General features: G+C 40.5%; 2 protein-coding genes across 2 annotated transcripts; both read left to right on the forward strand.

The window, feature by feature from the left end:
• Window positions 1–275: 275 nt before the first annotated feature.
• Window positions 276–5,526, forward strand: LOC146687259 (uncharacterized). The gene is made up of 9 exons (XM_085440089.1): window positions 276–682; window positions 1,369–1,782; window positions 1,931–2,829; window positions 2,942–3,044; window positions 3,300–3,402; window positions 3,482–3,534; window positions 3,645–3,723; window positions 3,945–4,832; window positions 4,941–5,526. Exons 3-8 carry the CDS (start codon window positions 2,576–2,578, stop codon window positions 4,502–4,504), a joined length of 1,152 nt encoding a protein of 383 aa, XP_085296215.1. The 5' UTR covers window positions 276–682; window positions 1,369–1,782; window positions 1,931–2,575; the 3' UTR covers window positions 4,505–4,832; window positions 4,941–5,526.
• Window positions 5,527–6,175: 649 nt separating this feature from the next.
• Window positions 6,176–17,201, forward strand: LOC146687260 (uncharacterized). Its single transcript, XM_085440087.1, has 7 exons — window positions 6,176–6,432; window positions 7,138–7,965; window positions 9,528–9,628; window positions 9,898–9,994; window positions 10,368–10,478; window positions 10,927–11,093; window positions 15,890–17,201. Exons 2-7 carry the CDS (start codon window positions 7,171–7,173, stop codon window positions 16,350–16,352), a joined length of 1,734 nt encoding a protein of 577 aa, XP_085296213.1. The 5' UTR covers window positions 6,176–6,432; window positions 7,138–7,170; the 3' UTR covers window positions 16,353–17,201.
• Window positions 17,202–18,031: the final 830 nt, after the last annotated feature.

The raw sequence follows: 18,031 nt of genomic DNA on the forward strand, positions 1-18,031 counted from the left end.
TTGCAGAGAAACTGGACAGACTGCAATGTGATAGAAAAGCTAAATTAAATAAAGCTAATCATCTACAAGAGAGTATATGAAAATAATATCTATATTGTAAGTACATCACTAGATATAGATAATAGTATCTATATCTATATGGTTCAAGCCTCAACTAATGATTCTGTTGCTTTGTGTAATGAAGCAAGAACTATTCATGGTTCTTTGATCTGTGTGTTACCAGATGATGAAAATGAAAAGCATGAAACATGGTTTAAAGCAAAAACAATGTGTTATGATGAGTTTATTTATGAAGTGAGTGAATGGTTATCTGGTTGCGAACATTTGCATTTAAAATATTGGTGTTGATGATGGTGTTAATCCAGAGGACAGTGTTTCAAATGTGGCTGGTAAGCCTTCCATCATTAAAAGGTCAACTAGTGGTAAAATAAGGACGATCTGATTTCCTCGTGTCAGCATTGTTCCCACATCATCATAATTAATGTTGTTCCAGGTTCAACATTGCAAGTGACCAATCACCTTCTTGTGACGTAATTCCTTTGCGACTTCGAAATACCCGCCTTCGATTATTTCGAAATACAAGTGAAGAAGCGAAAAACCGCCGCCTGTCCGCCGAATTTGAAGTCAATTCGCCTGTCCGCCGAATTTGAAGTCAATTTAGGATACTTTCCTTTAATAAACGGTAAGCATTATACATATGTTCCTCACTTGGCTTGCTGTTTGTTTGCTAGCGATAGGCTACTTGACGACAGCATTAGCTAACCAGTGTTCTCTAGACCAGCGTTCCCCAACTTTTTGGGTGTTTCGTGGCCCGGGGGTTGGGTCAGGCAAAATTGCAGTAGCTTCCCTGATCATTTTACAAACATAAGTGAAGAGAATCTGGACTAAAAGGCCTAGACTTATGGTTGTGTGCTGAATCTATGAATCAAACTATCACCTGGAAACATAATTAACTGGTCCATAGCTGTGAAACTGGACATGAGTTCTTGATTCTATGGAGATTAACAGTAATCCAGAAATTTACAAATTTGTCCTGGTACATCGCGTAAATGTTGTCCCAGGGACATCGCGTAAATGTTGTCCCTGGGACATTGTGTAAATGTTGTCCCTGGGACATCATGTAGAATTTGCCCTGGGACATCGTGTAGATGTTGTCCCTGGGACATCGCGTAAATGTTGTCCCTGGGACATTGTGTAAATGTTGTCCCTGGGACATCATGTAGAATTTGCCCTGGGACATCGTGTAAATGTTGTCCCTGGGACATCGTGTGATAGCTTGTAAATAATGGAATGAAAATTATTGATTGTTATTAACTTGTGAAAAAGAAGTGTAACAAATCCACATGTTATGTTCTTACACCCTTACAGAAACTGTGACTCCTTCACAATGTCAGGTAAATGTCAACTCATGTTGAATAATCAACCAATCAAGCCTTTTATTATCACATGCAATGTTACACGTACAACTGCAATGAAAATTTCACCCCCTTCTGACCATACATATATTGCTTAAACATCACATTGGGAAGACAGGTCGGAAACAGTTAGGAAGGTCAGAAAACAATTTAATTAATAGATGAGGAGGAGAAAAAAGAACTACAACCAGACAAAGCTCCTAGAAGACTGAAATGGATGATGGTTGCAGCATGCAAAAAGAAAATGATATCTGTTGACTACAGCATATGCTTTCTCACAGATTACCTTGTGGGAGTAGCTGGACCAAACTCTATTGGTATTTCAAGTTTGAAATCCCTGTTTGACCAGACTAACATTTCAGATGAGGTACCTCTTGACATAAAAATCCTTTTATGTTGTCATAAAACTAATGTTAAATTCTGCTTTAAATACACTTTATTGTACAATTTACTTAATGAATCGTATTCCTTAGTTCTGTTTTTATTTATATCTATTTATTTATTTGTTTTATAAGGTAATAGATGGCCTAATCTATTTGCAGTGTGAGGTATGTTGAAAAGCTTGTTTGATCATAATGACATAGCATGTTTACGTTTTTTGTAATGTATTTGAAAACATAGGTGTATTTATGTTATTTTTATAGAATTTCCCTCACATTTATCCAATACCAAGCCAAATCACTGGAAAAATTTTGGATGGGTCCACAAGAGCACAAAGTGCATACTTTTTGAAGGTATGACTTGGACTGTGGTAACTATGTTCTTATCACAAAGGGTTTATAAGTTGCCACTATAAACAAACAGCATTTTCCAAAATTGAAGCCTTGTCAGAAGAACCTGAAAAATACCTTTCTGAAACCTTTTCTGTGTAAAGACTTGTTCAAAAGCAATGCACACAGATTAAAACATTTCTGTCTTGGCCAACTGATAAAGAACACCAAAAATTGAGTGGTGCGTGTTGAGTCTGTGGTCTTGATTTGTTTTGTACACACTATAGAAATTAATTAATGTAAACCAAAAATGACACTTTCTATATGTTTGTGTATCTGCAGAATTAATTACAAGTCTCACCTGACAAGCTTTTGCAGTTTTGCAGTGTCATTCTTGACAGAAAAACATACTTGTCACATTATTTTTATTTCCAGAAAAACATCTTTCAGATGTATGAGAAATTGATTGGAGCCTGTCTGGAAAACGGCAGCCACTGGACCTTGTTTGTAAGTTGCACAGATTTTGCACTCTCTCTAGTGCATGATACTTTTCAGTGTCCCTCATTAGGAAAGCTCAAGGCCCAAGCCTACCATATCCATCTTTTTACAAAACAGTTTTGTGACATACCCAAGAGGACCATAGTCTATATGAATTCATTTGGCGAGTCGGAGGTCAGAAAAAGTGCGGTGTTGAAAAACTGGAGGTAATTAATTAACATATTTAACATAACATATTTAATTTAATTGAAATCATTACCGAACGTGGTTATTGATTTCTCTATATGCTTTTTATTTGTAATAACTGCGATCTCTCAGCTCATTTGCTTCAGCAAGAGGCTGCGCTGGAGAGTGGACCTTGTCACATGTGAGCCACCCACATCAACAGGATGGGAACTCATGTGGAGTGCATGTCATAATGGTACTGAAAACTATAGCTTTAACCTATATAAGTAATGTTTACATCTTTGCCTATTCAGTTTTTAAAGCCTTAGAGGCAGGATGGTAAAATCTCAATTTTTTTTGTAGATTGAACCATTTCAGCAGTAATGCTTTGCTTTGGTTGCTCTGTTTTTTTTTTTTTTTTCTCGGGGGGGGTTAAAAACAAACAAACATTTCTTTGTTAATCTAATTCTTTTTGTTCTTTTTTTTTTTTTTCTTCTTCGTCAATTATTAGTTTGCCCAATCTCTCATTGACGGTAAAACACAAGTGGAGGAGTACAACACTGAAATCACAAAGCTCAGGTCCCGACTTTGCCACTACTTATTTTCCTCAATAGGTAAAGATAAAATGAGCTGCCTTCTTTTTCTCTAACATTGGAAAATGTAACTTGTACTTAAACAAATTATATTTTGCAGATCGAACTAGGAAGTGCAGTCAGTGCTGGTGTGTGATTGCAGCCAAAGACCGGGTACACTATGACATGTCCTTAGCCATATAGATTGTTTATTTAATGGACTTTGTTCATTTGTTTTTTGTTTGTTTATTTCTTCTTCTTTTTTTTTTTTTTTAAATTCACAGGTGCAGTGCCAGAAATGTGGTGCATACAAGCACATGCGTTGTTCAAAGTCTGTTTGTGGCATCTGTATCTTCTGTGAGAGTAAGTCACAATATAACTAAACAATGTCCAAAAATGTTTAAAGTGAAATTTTTTTTCGTAATTTTGCCTTTGCACACCAGGACTGTGTAATTAAAGTGGACGTTTCAAGATCCAGTTTTTACACAAAACTATTTTAGACATAACTGTGTCGTATTGTGGGGATTTCTCTTCACAATTAAATTGATATAGTGCTGTTTATATCATTCTTCTTTATGTAACAGCACAGTGCAGCACAGCAGAGGGAAAGGAGTTGTGCAGCATAGTGGGTGGCTATACAGGAGGAGCAATAGAAGTAGCCAGTGAAGAATGTCATCAGGGAAAGCATCAGGCAGCGAATGACAAAGGAAAAGTTCCTAAGGGAGAGAACATCTGCAGCAAATCGACAAGTAACAGTGAGATAGGAAGACTGACAGTCAGAGATGAAGGTACACAGACTGAAAGAGATGAAGGTACACAGACTGAAGACAACGAAAAAGAAGCAGAAGTATACGGCACAAGTCTGAGTACAGATAATGCTGCTGCTGATGATGTTGACAGGATCGATGCAGATACAGAATTCCAAACTGATTCAGAAGGAACTAGTACAGTTTACAGAGTGCATGGTCGCTTATCTGTACCAAGCTCAAAAAAGAAAACCTACACAATAACAGAAGATGAGATCAAGCGCAGAATCAACGCAGAGAACATGTCAGTTCATGTTTTCAGAGGTTTGATTGGGGTAGGTATACATTTCGTGATTTTGATGTCACCTGAAATAAATCCGGGTTACTCGTATCAATGAAGTGACAATGTGGCTGGAAATTGTGCATTTGCTGCAACATATACACAATTACACCATGTAAACAAAAGCATTTAACTTTGTGCGCGTGTGTGTCTCTCTCTGCTCTTTTGGTGTTTGCACTTTTTCTTTTTTAGGGCCGTAAAGCCAAACTGCCCGCAATGATTCTTGACAGGCCTAAGAAGGCCAAAACTAAAGTAACAGTGTTTAGTGTTCTGAGTGAAGAGGAGGCTGGGGAGCTAGCCCTCGGGTTTGCCGGAAGATTGGCCTGCGATGTCACAACAGACATGGTCTGTAAAGGCATCGACCATTCAAGTGCTGATATGACAAAGTAAGTTAGTAAAACAATATGAAAGTTGTATCTTTTTTGGTATTATTTGTCATTTCCCCGTATTTGGGTTATTGGTGTAACATTGTTAATCTTACTTTCTAATAACAGACAGACTCTTCTCAAAATCCAACACAATCTTAAACATGAGCTGACTGATTCCTCAACCTTCAGTTTGCTGACACACACCTTTGGCCCCGCTGCACTGGATTCTGTCATTTCATTCCTGTGTGAAAAACTTGATCTTGTCTCTTAAATAATGAAACCTTTTGTGACTTTTGTTTGTTCTGTAAATCAGAATCTTGAAAATTGTTCATTGTTGTTCTAAGTTTGTGTTAACTATTTGGCAAAAATGATTGGTTCCTAATCCAAACAGCATAATGACTGTTCTAACACATATCTTAAAAATGCTACAAAGAAAGAAAATTATCACATATGTTTCAATATGAATGTAATTGTGTCACACTCGGTTTGTAGTAGCTTTCCTGTTTTATTTTGAGTTTTGGTATGTTTACACTGTTATTTTTATTTCCCGTGTGTTCGTCTTCCCTTATTAGTTTTACTGTATTTAATTAGTCTGATTTAATAACTTATAATTATTTACTTTCCAGTGTGTATATATGCTCCTCGTTTGGATTATTGTTTGTTTGAGTTCTGCCTGTCTTTTCTATTAAAGATTTGGACTTTTGGACTATTAGTGGACCTCGTAGGTTTTTATTCTGTTCAATTGGTAATTGACTGGGTTTAATTTAGTGGCCTGGAAAACAGGCCGGAGGGGTCTGGTCATTTTAACCCCCTAAGACCCGAAATCTTCCATGGCATGCATTTTTAATTTCTCTTTGATATTTGGGCCGATTGGAACCCGATGAATGTAAAAAGAAAGAATTACCAGGTTTTGTTTTTCTTTACCTAATTTTTGTTTCTGAGAAAAATGAGAGCCACATATGAGGACATTAATTTGAAATTTCGATAGAACAGTTGCAGTATAATGTCCTCATAACTGTATATCAGGCACTTGTTGATCAAGATTTAGTATTTTGGTCTAAATAACCCAAAATGTGATGTCCACATGTGTGGACGCCAGGCTGGAGTAAAGTGTTAGAGCTATTTATACCTATGTAAACTTTGATCTGTGTGTTACCAGATGATGAAAATGAAAAGCATGAAACATGGTTTAAAGCAAAAACAATGTGTTATGATGAGTTTATTTATGAAGTGAGTGAATGGTTATCTGGTTGCGAACATTTGCATTTAAAATATTGGTGTTGATGATGGTGTTAATCCAGAGGACAGTGTTTCAAATGTGGCTGGTAAGCCTTCCATCATTAAAAGGTCAACTAGTGGTAAAATAAGGACGATCTGATTTCCTCGTGTCAGCATTGTTCCCACATCATCATAATTAATGTTGTTCCAGGTTCAACATTGCAAGTGACCAATCACCTTCTTGTGACGTAATTCCTTTGCGACTTCGAAATACCCGCCTTCGATTATTTCGAAATACAAGTGAAGAAGCGAAAAACCGCCGCCTGTCCGCCGAATTTGAAGTCAATTCGCCTGTCCGCCGAATTTGAAGTCAATTTAGGATACTTTCCTTTAATAAACGGTAAGCATTATACATATGTTCCTCACTTGGCTTGCTGTTTGTTTGCTAGCGATAGGCTACTTGACGACAGCATTAGCTAACCAGTGTTCTCTAGACCAGCGTTCCCCAACTTTTTGGGTGTTTCGTGGCCCGGGGGTTGGGTCAGGCAAAATTGCAGTAGCTTCCCTGATCATTTTACAAACATAAGTGAAGAGAATCTGGACTAAAAGGCCTAGACTTATGGTTGTGTGCTGAATCTATGAATCAAACTATCACCTGGAAACATAATTAACTGGTCCATAGCTGTGAAACTGGACATGAGTTCTTGATTCTATGGAGATTAACAGTAATCCAGAAATTTACAAATTTGTCCCAGGGACATCGCGTAGATGTTGTCCCTGGGACATCGCGTAAATGTTGTCCCTGGGACATCGCGTAAATGTTGTCCCTGGGACATCGCGTAAATGTTGTCCCTGGGACATCATGTAGAAGTTGCCCTGGGACATCGTGTAGATGTTGTCCCTGGGACATCATGTTAAAGTTGCCAGAGACATACCATATGAAAGTTTAGCTTCTTTTAGCCCCTGTTTGTTTTATATTATTTTATATATATATTTTTTTTTAATATTATATTTAATATTTACATTGTATTGCAAAAAACCCCAAAACAAGTTAAAATGAATTAATGAATATTGACTAATTAAACCTTCGCTATTTTTCCACCAGAAATGGACGACATAATTAGAAGAAGTGTTCTGAATGACGAAAAAAAAAAGAACTGGAAAAGACACACAACTTTGTGTGCATGTGTCACAATGCCAGGAGGACCCATTCAGTGTTGTGTTAGAAAAATTGAACTCATTAACCCTTCATGGACATTATAAATGTTTAACTGTTGCCTCAGGTAAAGACAGGAAAAGAGACTATTACAAATTCAACTGCATCAGAGCTGGGGAAAAAAGTCGAAACAGCTACAGAGCAGTGGGCTGTAAGGCCTATGTTTCATTTAAAGTACTCAAATGTTGGAAAGACCACACAGTCATCGTGCAGCGTACATATGATAAGCATGATGGGCATGATCCTTCGGACCCAAAAGACGCACATTTCAACAATATTTCCAGTGATTTGAGGAGGAAGATTGAGGAACTGCTTTCCCTTGGAACTAAGCCAGCCATCATACTAACCGAATGTCATAAATGGGCCAAAGAACATGGACACAGAGATCTTCACAACAGAGAGCATTTTGTCACACCACGTGACATTGACAGTGTTAGAACCTGCATGATGAGGAAGAAGCACTTTAACTGTGGAGACAGTCAATGTGTACATACCTTACTTAATGGAAAACATCAAGAACATGTTCTCTTCTATCAACCATACACATCTGACCAAGAACTAATGATTATTTTGCAGACACCTGTAATGAAATCAAACATGGAGAACTATGCAAAACAGTTAGTATTTGTTGACACCACGCACTGCGTTAACCAGTATTCATTTCCCTTATTCACACTTGTTGTAAGAGATGATCATGGGCATGGAGTCCCTGGCCCTGTGCTTCGTACGTCGCTTACTACATCCAAGATCAAATGAAACATCCAAGACCAAATCATCGCGCTAACTCTGAGCTCGCTATTCCGGTTCCCCGAACACACCTGTTGTTGACGATTAGTATAGCTGGATGAAGTAATGTGAGATCACTGGGTGGCCCAACAGGGGCTACGCATCGATAGTAGAAACATTGATCGGCAACCCTTTGATTGGTCGGCGAAAATGTCGAAGGAGCGCGCTCGGTATTTTTCGGCAGCAGAGCAAGAACTCTTGAGTGAGGGATTTCAGGAGTTTCAGAGTTTAATTAAAACGCAAGGGAACACTGCAAAGGCTGCAAAAGCAAGGAGAGAGGGCTGGCAGAAAGTTGCTGACAAATCAAACTCGTAAGTAATTTAATAATAATAATAATAACAATAATAATGGAGTGGATTTATATAGCGCTTTTCAAGGCACCCAAAGCGCTTTACAATGCCACTATTCATTCACTCTCACATTCACACACTGGTGGAGGCAGCTACGGTTGTAGCCACAGCTGCCCTGGGGCAGACTGACAGAAGCCAGGCTGCCATATTGCGCCATCGGCCCCTCTGGCCAACACCAGTAGGCGGTAGGGTAGATTTATCATATCACACCATATTATCCAATATTATATTACATTATATTATATTATAATATGTTATATTATATCCCCTTTCACATTAGAGCCACAACAGGACCCACTAGAACATGGGAACAAGTAAAAGTGAAATATAAGAATATTCTACAGAATGGTAATATTTATCACTTATATTGCTTGTCGTCTCTTGGAAAGAGACCCTGGAATACTCTGTTTGTTTGTTCATAACAGCAACCAAGAAAAGGGCAGAGCAAAAAAAAAAAGACAGGTGGTGGTCCTGCACCCCCTCGTCAACAAGTTGGTTAAGTGAATAATACCCTCACGGGAAAATCGATATCTCTCTATGAGCACACTGTCGCGCTGAGCTAAAGGATCCTGTCTGTCCCGCAATATACGCTGAATTCTGAGGACTATCCTTATCAATCTTGCACCTTCCGCAATGGGTTGCTCGCGTAAACGGACAGGATATGACTGCGACAGACTTCCCAAATCCACCTTCGCTTTTATAGCCGTGGTCTCTCATCTTGATTACACGAAGTAATTTACAATTACTACTCTGAAATATGAATTACATCTGTAATAATCACATACATGTAATAGAATGTTAATAGTACATTTCCCTTTTTTAGGGAATGACCTGTATGTATCTGTGTGAAATCAATAAAAGGATCAAGTGCTGCATTATCTTTAGTTACATTGATGTTATTTATTTATGGTGAAACAGTGGTGGAATATCGCTGTTGCTTTCGTATGAATGACGCGGACATACCTGCGTGGCCGCGATCTAATCCTGTTTACATAAAGTAAACCTGCTCCCCAGCAGGTTTACGCTTACGGCTCTGTTGCTATGACAGCAAGTCCCGGATGGGCTTCGGGGAACCGAACGATCCAGGATCACGCGAAATCGTCAACAATCTCATCCAGCTAACTCACTTAGCGCGGTATGAAGAACAGGCCCCCTGTGGCCTATGCTATTGTCAGCAACGAAAGTCAGAAAACCCTGGAAACTGTTCTTGGAATAGTTTGTGAGCATTTCCCAACTTCCCCGAGGTAAATAATACATTGACAGCTATTAATTTTGAAATAATTCCTTTTCAAAAAAGTTATAACATGCCAGAATCTAATGCTATAGCTGCAGCATGGGCTGCAAAAAAACTTTCCTTTCCAGTTGTTAAAGTTATTCCTATAGGCTGTATGCAGTATTTTATATATCTACTTGTGAGTTGAAATGTTTAATTTGGCATTGAAGTGGTGCTTTGAGATAGCAAAAACATTTTCATACTGTTTAATCTCATTTAGTGTTTTCTTTTTTTCTGTAGAGCATTTATGGTTGACAAAGACTTTGCGGAAATAAATGCTTTGCAGAAGGTTTTTCCAGAGTCAGCTATCCTTCTATGCTGGTACCATGTCTTGCAGGTAAACCACATTGTTTTCTTTTCACGTTGTCTAAGATGCACCTGAAACACATTTTTACAACAGGGTCCTGTTGTTATGATTTGCCTCATTGTGATATTCACCTACTCAGGTTAATGAATATAAAGGGATAAAATGTTGAGTGACTATGTCCATCCATTTAAGACCACAGTGCACTCATCTTCTGGTGGCTGCTTCCCAAAGCTCTTTTTGACATTTAAAAATATGTTTGCCTGGTTGATTTCTGTAATGCACAGGTCCTCTTGTCCAGTGAGTGACAAAGTTATTTTTGGACGTCAGCTTTCTTTTATGCTTTTTGTACAGCTGCTCCTCTGTCTCTCTCTCCAGATTAACTTTTTTTCTCTTACATTCACAGGCTGTTAATCGATGGCTTTCAAAATCAGAGTCCGGGGTCCATGGGCTTTCTAACACCCAAAAGAGAAATGAAATCATTTCTTTCTTTTGTAAGCTGAAAGCTTGCACATCTGTAAGTGTAATTTGTCTATTTCACATTTTGATTTCTTGATTACACTAAGAGCATAATAACTTTCAGTTGCTAAAAAAAGTTACAGAGAGATACAAAATAGATTTTTGAAACAATTTCTAAAACTGGCTTCTTATCTTGCTTATCAAAACAAGTACTTAAGCTGTGCAGAACATCATTGTGTCACCCACTGTGCAGTAGAACTTGTGAGTGGGATTCTTTCACAGACAGATGCTGAAACCAAATATGCTTATAGGTTTAGTGTTCCTTCTTAGCCATTGTAAGGGAAGAAATAATTGCTTCTTAATACAAAAACACGACATATTATTAATAACTTAAAATTCTTAATGTTATTCAATAAAAGGAAAAGGCCTTCAATACATAATATTAAAGATTTCAATAGGTCTGTTAAATGGATTGAAATATATTCTGTTGCATCCAATTCTCTTAGGAGGACGACTTTAAAGCCACATCAGCAGAGTTCTGCCAGACATTTAAGCAATACCCTTTGGTGTGCCAGTATTTTCAGAAGCACTGGGAAGGCATTGGCCACATGTGGTGTGACTACGGCCGTCGCTTCAGTCACGCTCGTTCTGAAACAAACAATGTGATTGAAAGGTATGATTTATTATTTTGACCTCATTCAATTGTATTGCTGAAAAAAAGATATTATGCTTTAATCCAAGAGGCTAAACTGAGTAGGTTCGTCATGTCATTGCCAGAACAGGTTTTAGGCAAATCCTTTAAATTCTAGCAGCGTTTTTTATGTTATCACAACAAAAAACAGAGTAGGTGGATTTGCCTAAATCAGCTAAACCGGCACAGAGCATTCCTTTATAAAAGACGTGTGCCCAGACATCCTCCAGCTTCTGTCTCCTGAGGGGCACCAGACAGGGATGCCCACTCTCCCCCTCACTTTTTGCAATTTTTATCGAACCTCTAGCAGCAGCATTTAGACAGGCTACAACAATTAAGGGCATAAAATGTAAGAACATAGAACATAAAATCAGTCTCTATGCGGATGATGTGTTGCTTTTTCTGCAAAACACACAAACCAACCTCTCTGAGGTAATTACTTTAATAAACTGGTTTTCAAGAGTTTCAGATTATTCAATTAACTGGCCAAAATCTACAGTTCTCCCCATTAACTGCTCCTTCCATAATTCTTCCTCTGCCCCACTGCAATCCGGAAATATTAAATATTTAGGTATTAATATCTCTCCTAAGCTTTCAGACTTAACTAAACTAAACCACATCCCACTTCTAAAGAAAGTAGAAGGCGATCTGACTAGATGGAAATCTTTACCCATATCACTCATGGGAAGGGTCGCCACTATAAAAATGATGATCTTGCCAAAAATAAATTACTTATTTTTGATGATCCCTAACAAACCATCACAAGATTGGTTCAGATCTCTGGATTCATATATTTCCAAATTCCTTTGGAAAGATAAACCCCCGCGTATTAGCTTAAAAACGCTACAAAGAACCAAGGATAGAGGAGGATTAGATCTGCCTAATTTTCACCAATACTTCTTAGCCAACAGGCTTCAGTTCATCTCAGAATGGTTAAAACATACCTTCTTAGTTGAGCCCTGGCTAGATGTTGAACAGGCACTATGCAAGGATCTAGAGATTTCAGACCTACCATTTATTAGCTCAAACATCAAAAGACATGAATGCTTTAAAAGTATCAACATCAGCTTTTCTCTAACAGCATGGTGGGAGTTTCTAAAAATAACGGAGTCTTCATTAATCCCATGCAAACGTACACCTATCTGGAATAACCCTGACATATTACAAAACAATAATATGATTAATTTCCCAGAATGGAGTTGTAAAGGAATTAAATACTTAGAACATATATTAGAGGGAACAGAATTTATTCCATTTGACAGACTAGTTGAACAATATGGGATCAACAAGACAAGGTTTTTAGAATATCAACAAATTAAATCCATAGTAAAAAAGAAATTTAACCTCAGTCAAGTTGAATTACAAACACCACTAAGTGCGGCACATTTTCTTACTCTTAAATCCCCCAAATTATTATCTAAAATATACAGAACACTTTCTAAATTAGATGAATCAATATCCCTTCCTACTGCAAAGTGGGAAGCAGATTTATCAGTCAACCTAGACCAAAACTTCTGGTCTCAGATTTGCTTAAAAACTTTTAAATTAATTAAAAATCCCAGTCTGCAATTAATACAATACAAAATACTTCATAGAGTGCACTATACAGGTCATCGGATGTTCAAGATGGGCTTTACATCTTCCAACAACTGCTCACACTGTCAAGGCAATACACCAGACAATTACATCCACGCTCTTTGGTTCTGTCCACCAGTGCAAAAGTTTTGGCGCGAGATATGTGAAGACTTATCAAAATGTCTGAAATGTAACATTCCAACCTCCCCCTTAGTGTGTTTGTTGGGCAGCTTAGATAATGTCACTTCAGAAAAGAATATAGCCCATATGATCTTCACTGCCCTATGCATAGCCAAGAAAACAGTCCTCATGAACTGGAAAAATAAAAATAATCTTAATTCTAACCAATATAGAAATTATCTATTAGATTACATTAGTCTTGACACAGCCTCTGCCACCACATTAGATCAATTGCTCTGGGCCCCTTTTATCAGCTCCATCACCTAGTGGGGGTGGGGGGTCATAGTTTGGTCCCGCCTTCACTGTTGTGATTGGTGAGGGGGTAGGGACAGGCTTAGGGCGCCGGGGGGTTCCCCGGAGGCATCTTCCTTGGGGGGCTCAACCCGGGGTAGCGGTCACGTCCGGTTGAGGGCTCTGTTGGCTCTCAGGTTACTGTTTCCTCGCGGCTGCGTGCAGCGGGGCTAGGGGAGGGTCTGTGCTGACGGACGCGGGTTACTGACCTGGCAACCTGGCTGCCCCTGGGTGGGTCCGGGATGGGCGTGAGGTTCTGGGGGCGCTCCGTCTCTGGGCTGGGGCCCGGGCCGGGCCTCGGGGGCTCGGGTCCTGGTTGGTGTGTTGCCGGGGTTGTGGGCGGGTGGGTGCATGGGGGCCCGGCCCTGGAGCAGGGTGCCGCCGGTGCATCGAGCCGCCTGGGGGGCTCTTCAACTGGTGGGGGGGATGGTCACATCTTGCAGGAGCTTTCTTCTCTCAGGAACTCTCTGCAGGAGGGGGAGATACAGGAGAGGTGGAGGAAGATCTCAGCCTGGGCGTTTACCGTCTTATGTAGTCTGGAAGATGTGTGGTTGGTGGGGTGGGTGCAGTTTTCTCTGTGGTGGGGTTGGGTGGACTGTCCAGGGCTCTGTGGAGCCGGGGGGCGCTACTGCACTGGGCCCCGGTCTGATGGGCCTGGGCCCCCCTTCCCTGGCGGGTCGCGGAGGGTGGGAGTGCCTACTGGGGTCAGCGGGGGAGCTGGCCCCAGGGAGGGGTTACCTGCCCCTCCCTTCCTTCCCTCCCCATCTCCAGCTGCCTCCCTCTTCCCGCTCCTCCACAACCACCCACACATGCAGGGCCTTGGAGTAGGGGTATGTCACCAGGGTGCAGAGGAGGCTACCCCCCCCCGTCCCCTTCTGGCTGCCTCTGCCTCAATTTTATCCCACAACTTAGACATTCACATTATTCACACTCTCATTACACATACATATAGGATCTTGGGGGTGGGCACAATCACGGAGTCCAAATCACCATCAGGGTGTACACCTCACCCCTGACGTCGTTGCCCACCTCTCAATTTTAAATACACTTAGTCATTGAGGGTTAGCAGGAGGGACTATGCGCTTACCTGCTGCTCCTTGGCAGGTAGCTCCATGCCCTCCTGGGTTTTAATTGCACCTTAGAACACATATGCATCAACACTACAATGAGCGGGTGGAGGGAGGTTTGGAGTCTTCTCCCACCCCCATTCTCTGCGGCCTGCTGGAGCGGGAGGGCTAGTAGGAGGAGTTGGCCGTCCGACTGCGGTCTGGGGTGTGGGGCCTCCCTGCTGCTGCGGAGTCGGGGTGGTCTGCCTCTCCCCACCGCAGGGAAAAGGGTAACACCACCTGGGTCTGGGTGCAATTCCCCCCTCCAGGGGCAAGGGTACCTAGACCCGGTTTGTAGAGTACGCTTGGGGAGTGTGATTGTGTGTACAGCGTCTCTTTATGTCTGTCTCCACGTTGGTTGAGTGTGGAGTGAGTACATATGAGAGCATGAGGGTGGGAATGGATGTTTGTGTCTGTGTGTGCCTGTATGTCTGTGTCTATATGTCAGGTTGGGTATCAGACGCCACCTCTCTGGGGACACCTCAGGCCCTCCAAGGTTTGGAGGCCTATCTCCACCCACCACCACTTCCCCTGCCGGTGGCGGACTCCCTCAGGTGTCGGTGTGTTGGTGGTTCTTTGTGTCTGGGGGTGGGCGTCCGGGTACACACCGGCTCACTCCTTGGCGGCCGCTTGTCGGGGCCTGGGGCTCGCTCGGGCCCCTTTGGAGGTGGGGTGCCCCCGGCCTCTCGGCCTAGGGCTCGGTCACTCAGGCGCAGCTGGGGGCCGGCGGAGCTCACGGGCGCGTCACTGCAACTCCCCCTGACTTCTGCTCCGCGGCTGCTGGGCGAGCCCTCATCTGGGACTCTCCTCAGCTCTTACTGGGACAGTGGCGCGGCTGCCCCTCTGTTGGTCTTCCATGGTCTCTTGTGTTCTGGGGGCCTCTGGATGTCTGGAGTTTTGATCTCCTCCATACCCGCTTCACACCCTGGAGGACGGGGCTGTGGCCCCCCCACACTCCCTAGCAGATCATTACATGGAGAAACCTTTGGAATGCAAGCATGCTGATCCACACAGGTATGCACACATGGGTATTCACAGACGCGGACTAAAGCTTTCTTGGCTGCTGCCTCAAAGCACACTGTGCGCTGTCTATCTTGCGTGCTGCACAATATCGTTTATTACTTAGTAAATACTGATATCTATGACTAGCTAGTTTATTGTGATGGTGCTTTGTTTTCTCTATTATTATTTTGCTCTTTGTTGTTTGCTGTCTCCTCTGTTTGTTTTTGTTTGTTTGTTTTTTTTTTTTTCTCCATACAGGTGACCCAGGAGTTTTTTTTTTTTTTTTTTTTTGTCTCTCTTCCCCCCCCCTTCTCACCGTCTCTTCTCCCCTTTGGTTTTCTTTCTTTCTCTCCCCCTCTCTCTCTCATTCATTCCCCCTGTCCTATTTATTAAAAAAAAAAAAAAAAAAAAAAAAAAAAATGACAAAGGATGAACTGAAGCTCTGCCATCACGTAATGTCGCATACTGCTGTTTCTGATGTCATTTAAAAGAAGAAAAAAATATATATATATAAAAGACGTGTGCAATAGGTATTCCAATTTTTTTAAAAATAATACAGTCTTGATTAAAACTTTAAATTCCTTCAATTACAGTTACTAATCATTTCAAATAACTGTTTTTCAGATTTTTCCACCGCCTGAAATACCAGTTTTTATCTGGCTACAAGAATAGGCGTCTGGATGATCTGATTGAAGTGCTCCTAGGGAAGGCCGACGACTACTTCTCAGTCATAAAAACCCTGCAAGATGTGGGCCGCATGAAAAACAGGTTTGCTGACACCTTGTCTCAAGTTTCAGACTCTGCTTCAAGACTGATGGAAAGTGGTTGGGCTCTTAAAATTACAGTCAAGAACAGCCATGGAGTTAATGCATATCAAGTCCCATCTGAGTCAAGAGAAGACATGGTGTATGATGTCTGCCCTGTTGAGTCCTACTGCAACTGTACATATGGCTTACGAGGACTTCTTTGCAAGCATCTAGTGTTACTTGCAAAATTAGCAGAGGCTGACAATGACATCTATCCAAACATGGAAACAGACCTTGGCAAGAATTGCAGTGAAAGAAAGGCATTACTTTGTACACTGTGAGGACTTGAAAGTGATAAAAATGCCAAGTTTGTTTGGAAATCTGTGTTTTTTTGCATCGGCTGAAACACTTCAGTGCACTTGTTGTACGTTCTCTCACTATAACACATGTGCTTGCCTGAAGGTGGCTTGTAGCCATTTTAAACAAATGAAAAACTCTCTGAAAAGTCCTCTATCAACTTTGAATGACACTCCTGTAGTTGAAAGCACAGACAAAAAATGCACAGAAGATGCAGTTGGAAAACTAAATGCTGTTTTAGACACAGTTAAACAGTGGGCATTCATTCCAGAGGGTATTACTGCAATGATAGATGAACTGCATACAAATGTCTTAAAAACAAAACAAGTAGGCAAAAGTATATGCCAGTACGAAATAAAGATGACAGATAATGCACGCAAAATTAGGCCATTGTATTCTAGCAAGAAACGTTCGGCCAGCATCGACATTCCAACAGTCTGAAAATGAATGTGAACAGTCGATAACCACTGAAAGAGAGACATCCTCTGGAGAAAATGAAAACCTTTTGGAATACAAAACAAAAAAGAGAAGAGTTAAAGCTAAGTATATGCACAAGTAGACTTTTGTGTGACATTTCAAAGGGACTGCATCCATTACTTCTGTTTATTGAAACCTAAAGCTGAATAGCTGTCTTAACTTTCTGCCAAGGAACAGATGAAAAGAAATTGTTTGGTCTCTCAAGCAGTTGTTATTTATGTGTGTTATTCATTACTTTGGCTTGGTTGCTGTTTTTGATACAAATTCATCTGTGCCCATTGTAATATTTTCATATGTTACTATTTTTATATTGCTATGCATTATAAATAAAGGATTACTTATTACTATTAAAGGTCTGCATTTGTAATTGTTGGTATTATTTATAAAATATGCGCTCTTAAGTTTTTTGCTCCATAAAACGATACCTGTCACTTTTTGGACATAGAGTATCAGCTGTTGAGAATCCTGGCTCATACAAAATAGAAGTAAAAGGTTTCAACATCCAGCCTTTTTATGATTAAATACAAAGTGTAATAACAGAGTTATTGGGGTGTGATTTTGTTAATAGTTAGTCTTAAGTATAAGTTTAATAGTAATGAGTAAGAAAATATAGCCAGAATAATGGAATGAGACTAACACCTGACCTCACACTGAGATTTGGTATGAAGTGGCATGTTTGTGCTAATGCTGACATTGGGGCTCAGAGTTCCTCTGTGTGTATATATTTGTGAACGTTAACTTGGCTAATGTCCAAGGGTTTGACTGCTTTCCTGTTGGATTGTATCACAAAGAACAGGGATAAGAGCACCAGTGGCCGTGCACACCCTCATCTCTCTCCTTCACCCGATCATTAGTGTTGGAAACCGGCATTAGCTCAGAGTAGATTAGACTTCAGTATATGCAAGTGATTTGATTTTATGATTATTTGATTCAGTTTTTTCTGTGTTCAAGCTCAATTACTTTAATAAAATATGTTGAATTCAAACAAATAAATAAACTGTGGACATTACCCTTTTAAACCTTTCTGAAACAAGACAGGTAAAAACCAGTGTATAAAAGTTTACATAGGTATAAATAGCTCTAACACTTTACTCCAGCCTGGCGTCCACACATGTGGACATCACATTTTGGGTTATTTAGACCAAAATACTAAATCTTGATCAACAAGTGCCTGATATACAGTTAC

This window comes from Copadichromis virginalis, linkage group LG18 (genome assembly GCF_057382275.1).
Source record: "Copadichromis virginalis isolate Kocher_CV1m ecotype Utaka linkage group LG18, C_Virginalis_male_GT1.1, whole genome shotgun sequence".
Taxonomy (NCBI): Eukaryota; Metazoa; Chordata; class Actinopteri; order Cichliformes; family Cichlidae; genus Copadichromis; species Copadichromis virginalis.

What these genes read in the sequence shown, in the direction of transcription:
- LOC146687259 (XM_085440089.1), top strand. Translation starts at nt 2,576, where the DNA reads ATGTATGAGAAATTGATTGGAGCCTGTCTGGAAAACGGCAGCCACTGG. An exon ending in GCGGTGTTGAAAAACTGGAG is followed by an intron (nt 2,830 to 2,941) that starts GTAATTAATTAA and finishes GCGATCTCTCAG; the next exon opens with CTCATTTGCTTCAGCAAGAG. An exon ending in CTACTTATTTTCCTCAATAG is followed by an intron (nt 3,403 to 3,481) that starts GTAAAGATAAAA and finishes TATATTTTGCAG; the next exon opens with ATCGAACTAGGAAGTGCAGT.
- LOC146687260 (XM_085440087.1), top strand. Translation starts at nt 7,171, where the DNA reads ATGACGAAAAAAAAAAGAACTGGAAAAGACACACAACTTTGTGTGCAT. An exon ending in CATTTCCCAACTTCCCCGAG is followed by an intron (nt 9,629 to 9,897) that starts GTAAATAATACA and finishes TTTTTTCTGTAG; the next exon opens with AGCATTTATGGTTGACAAAG. An exon ending in GCTGGTACCATGTCTTGCAG is followed by an intron (nt 9,995 to 10,367) that starts GTAAACCACATT and finishes TTACATTCACAG; the next exon opens with GCTGTTAATCGATGGCTTTC.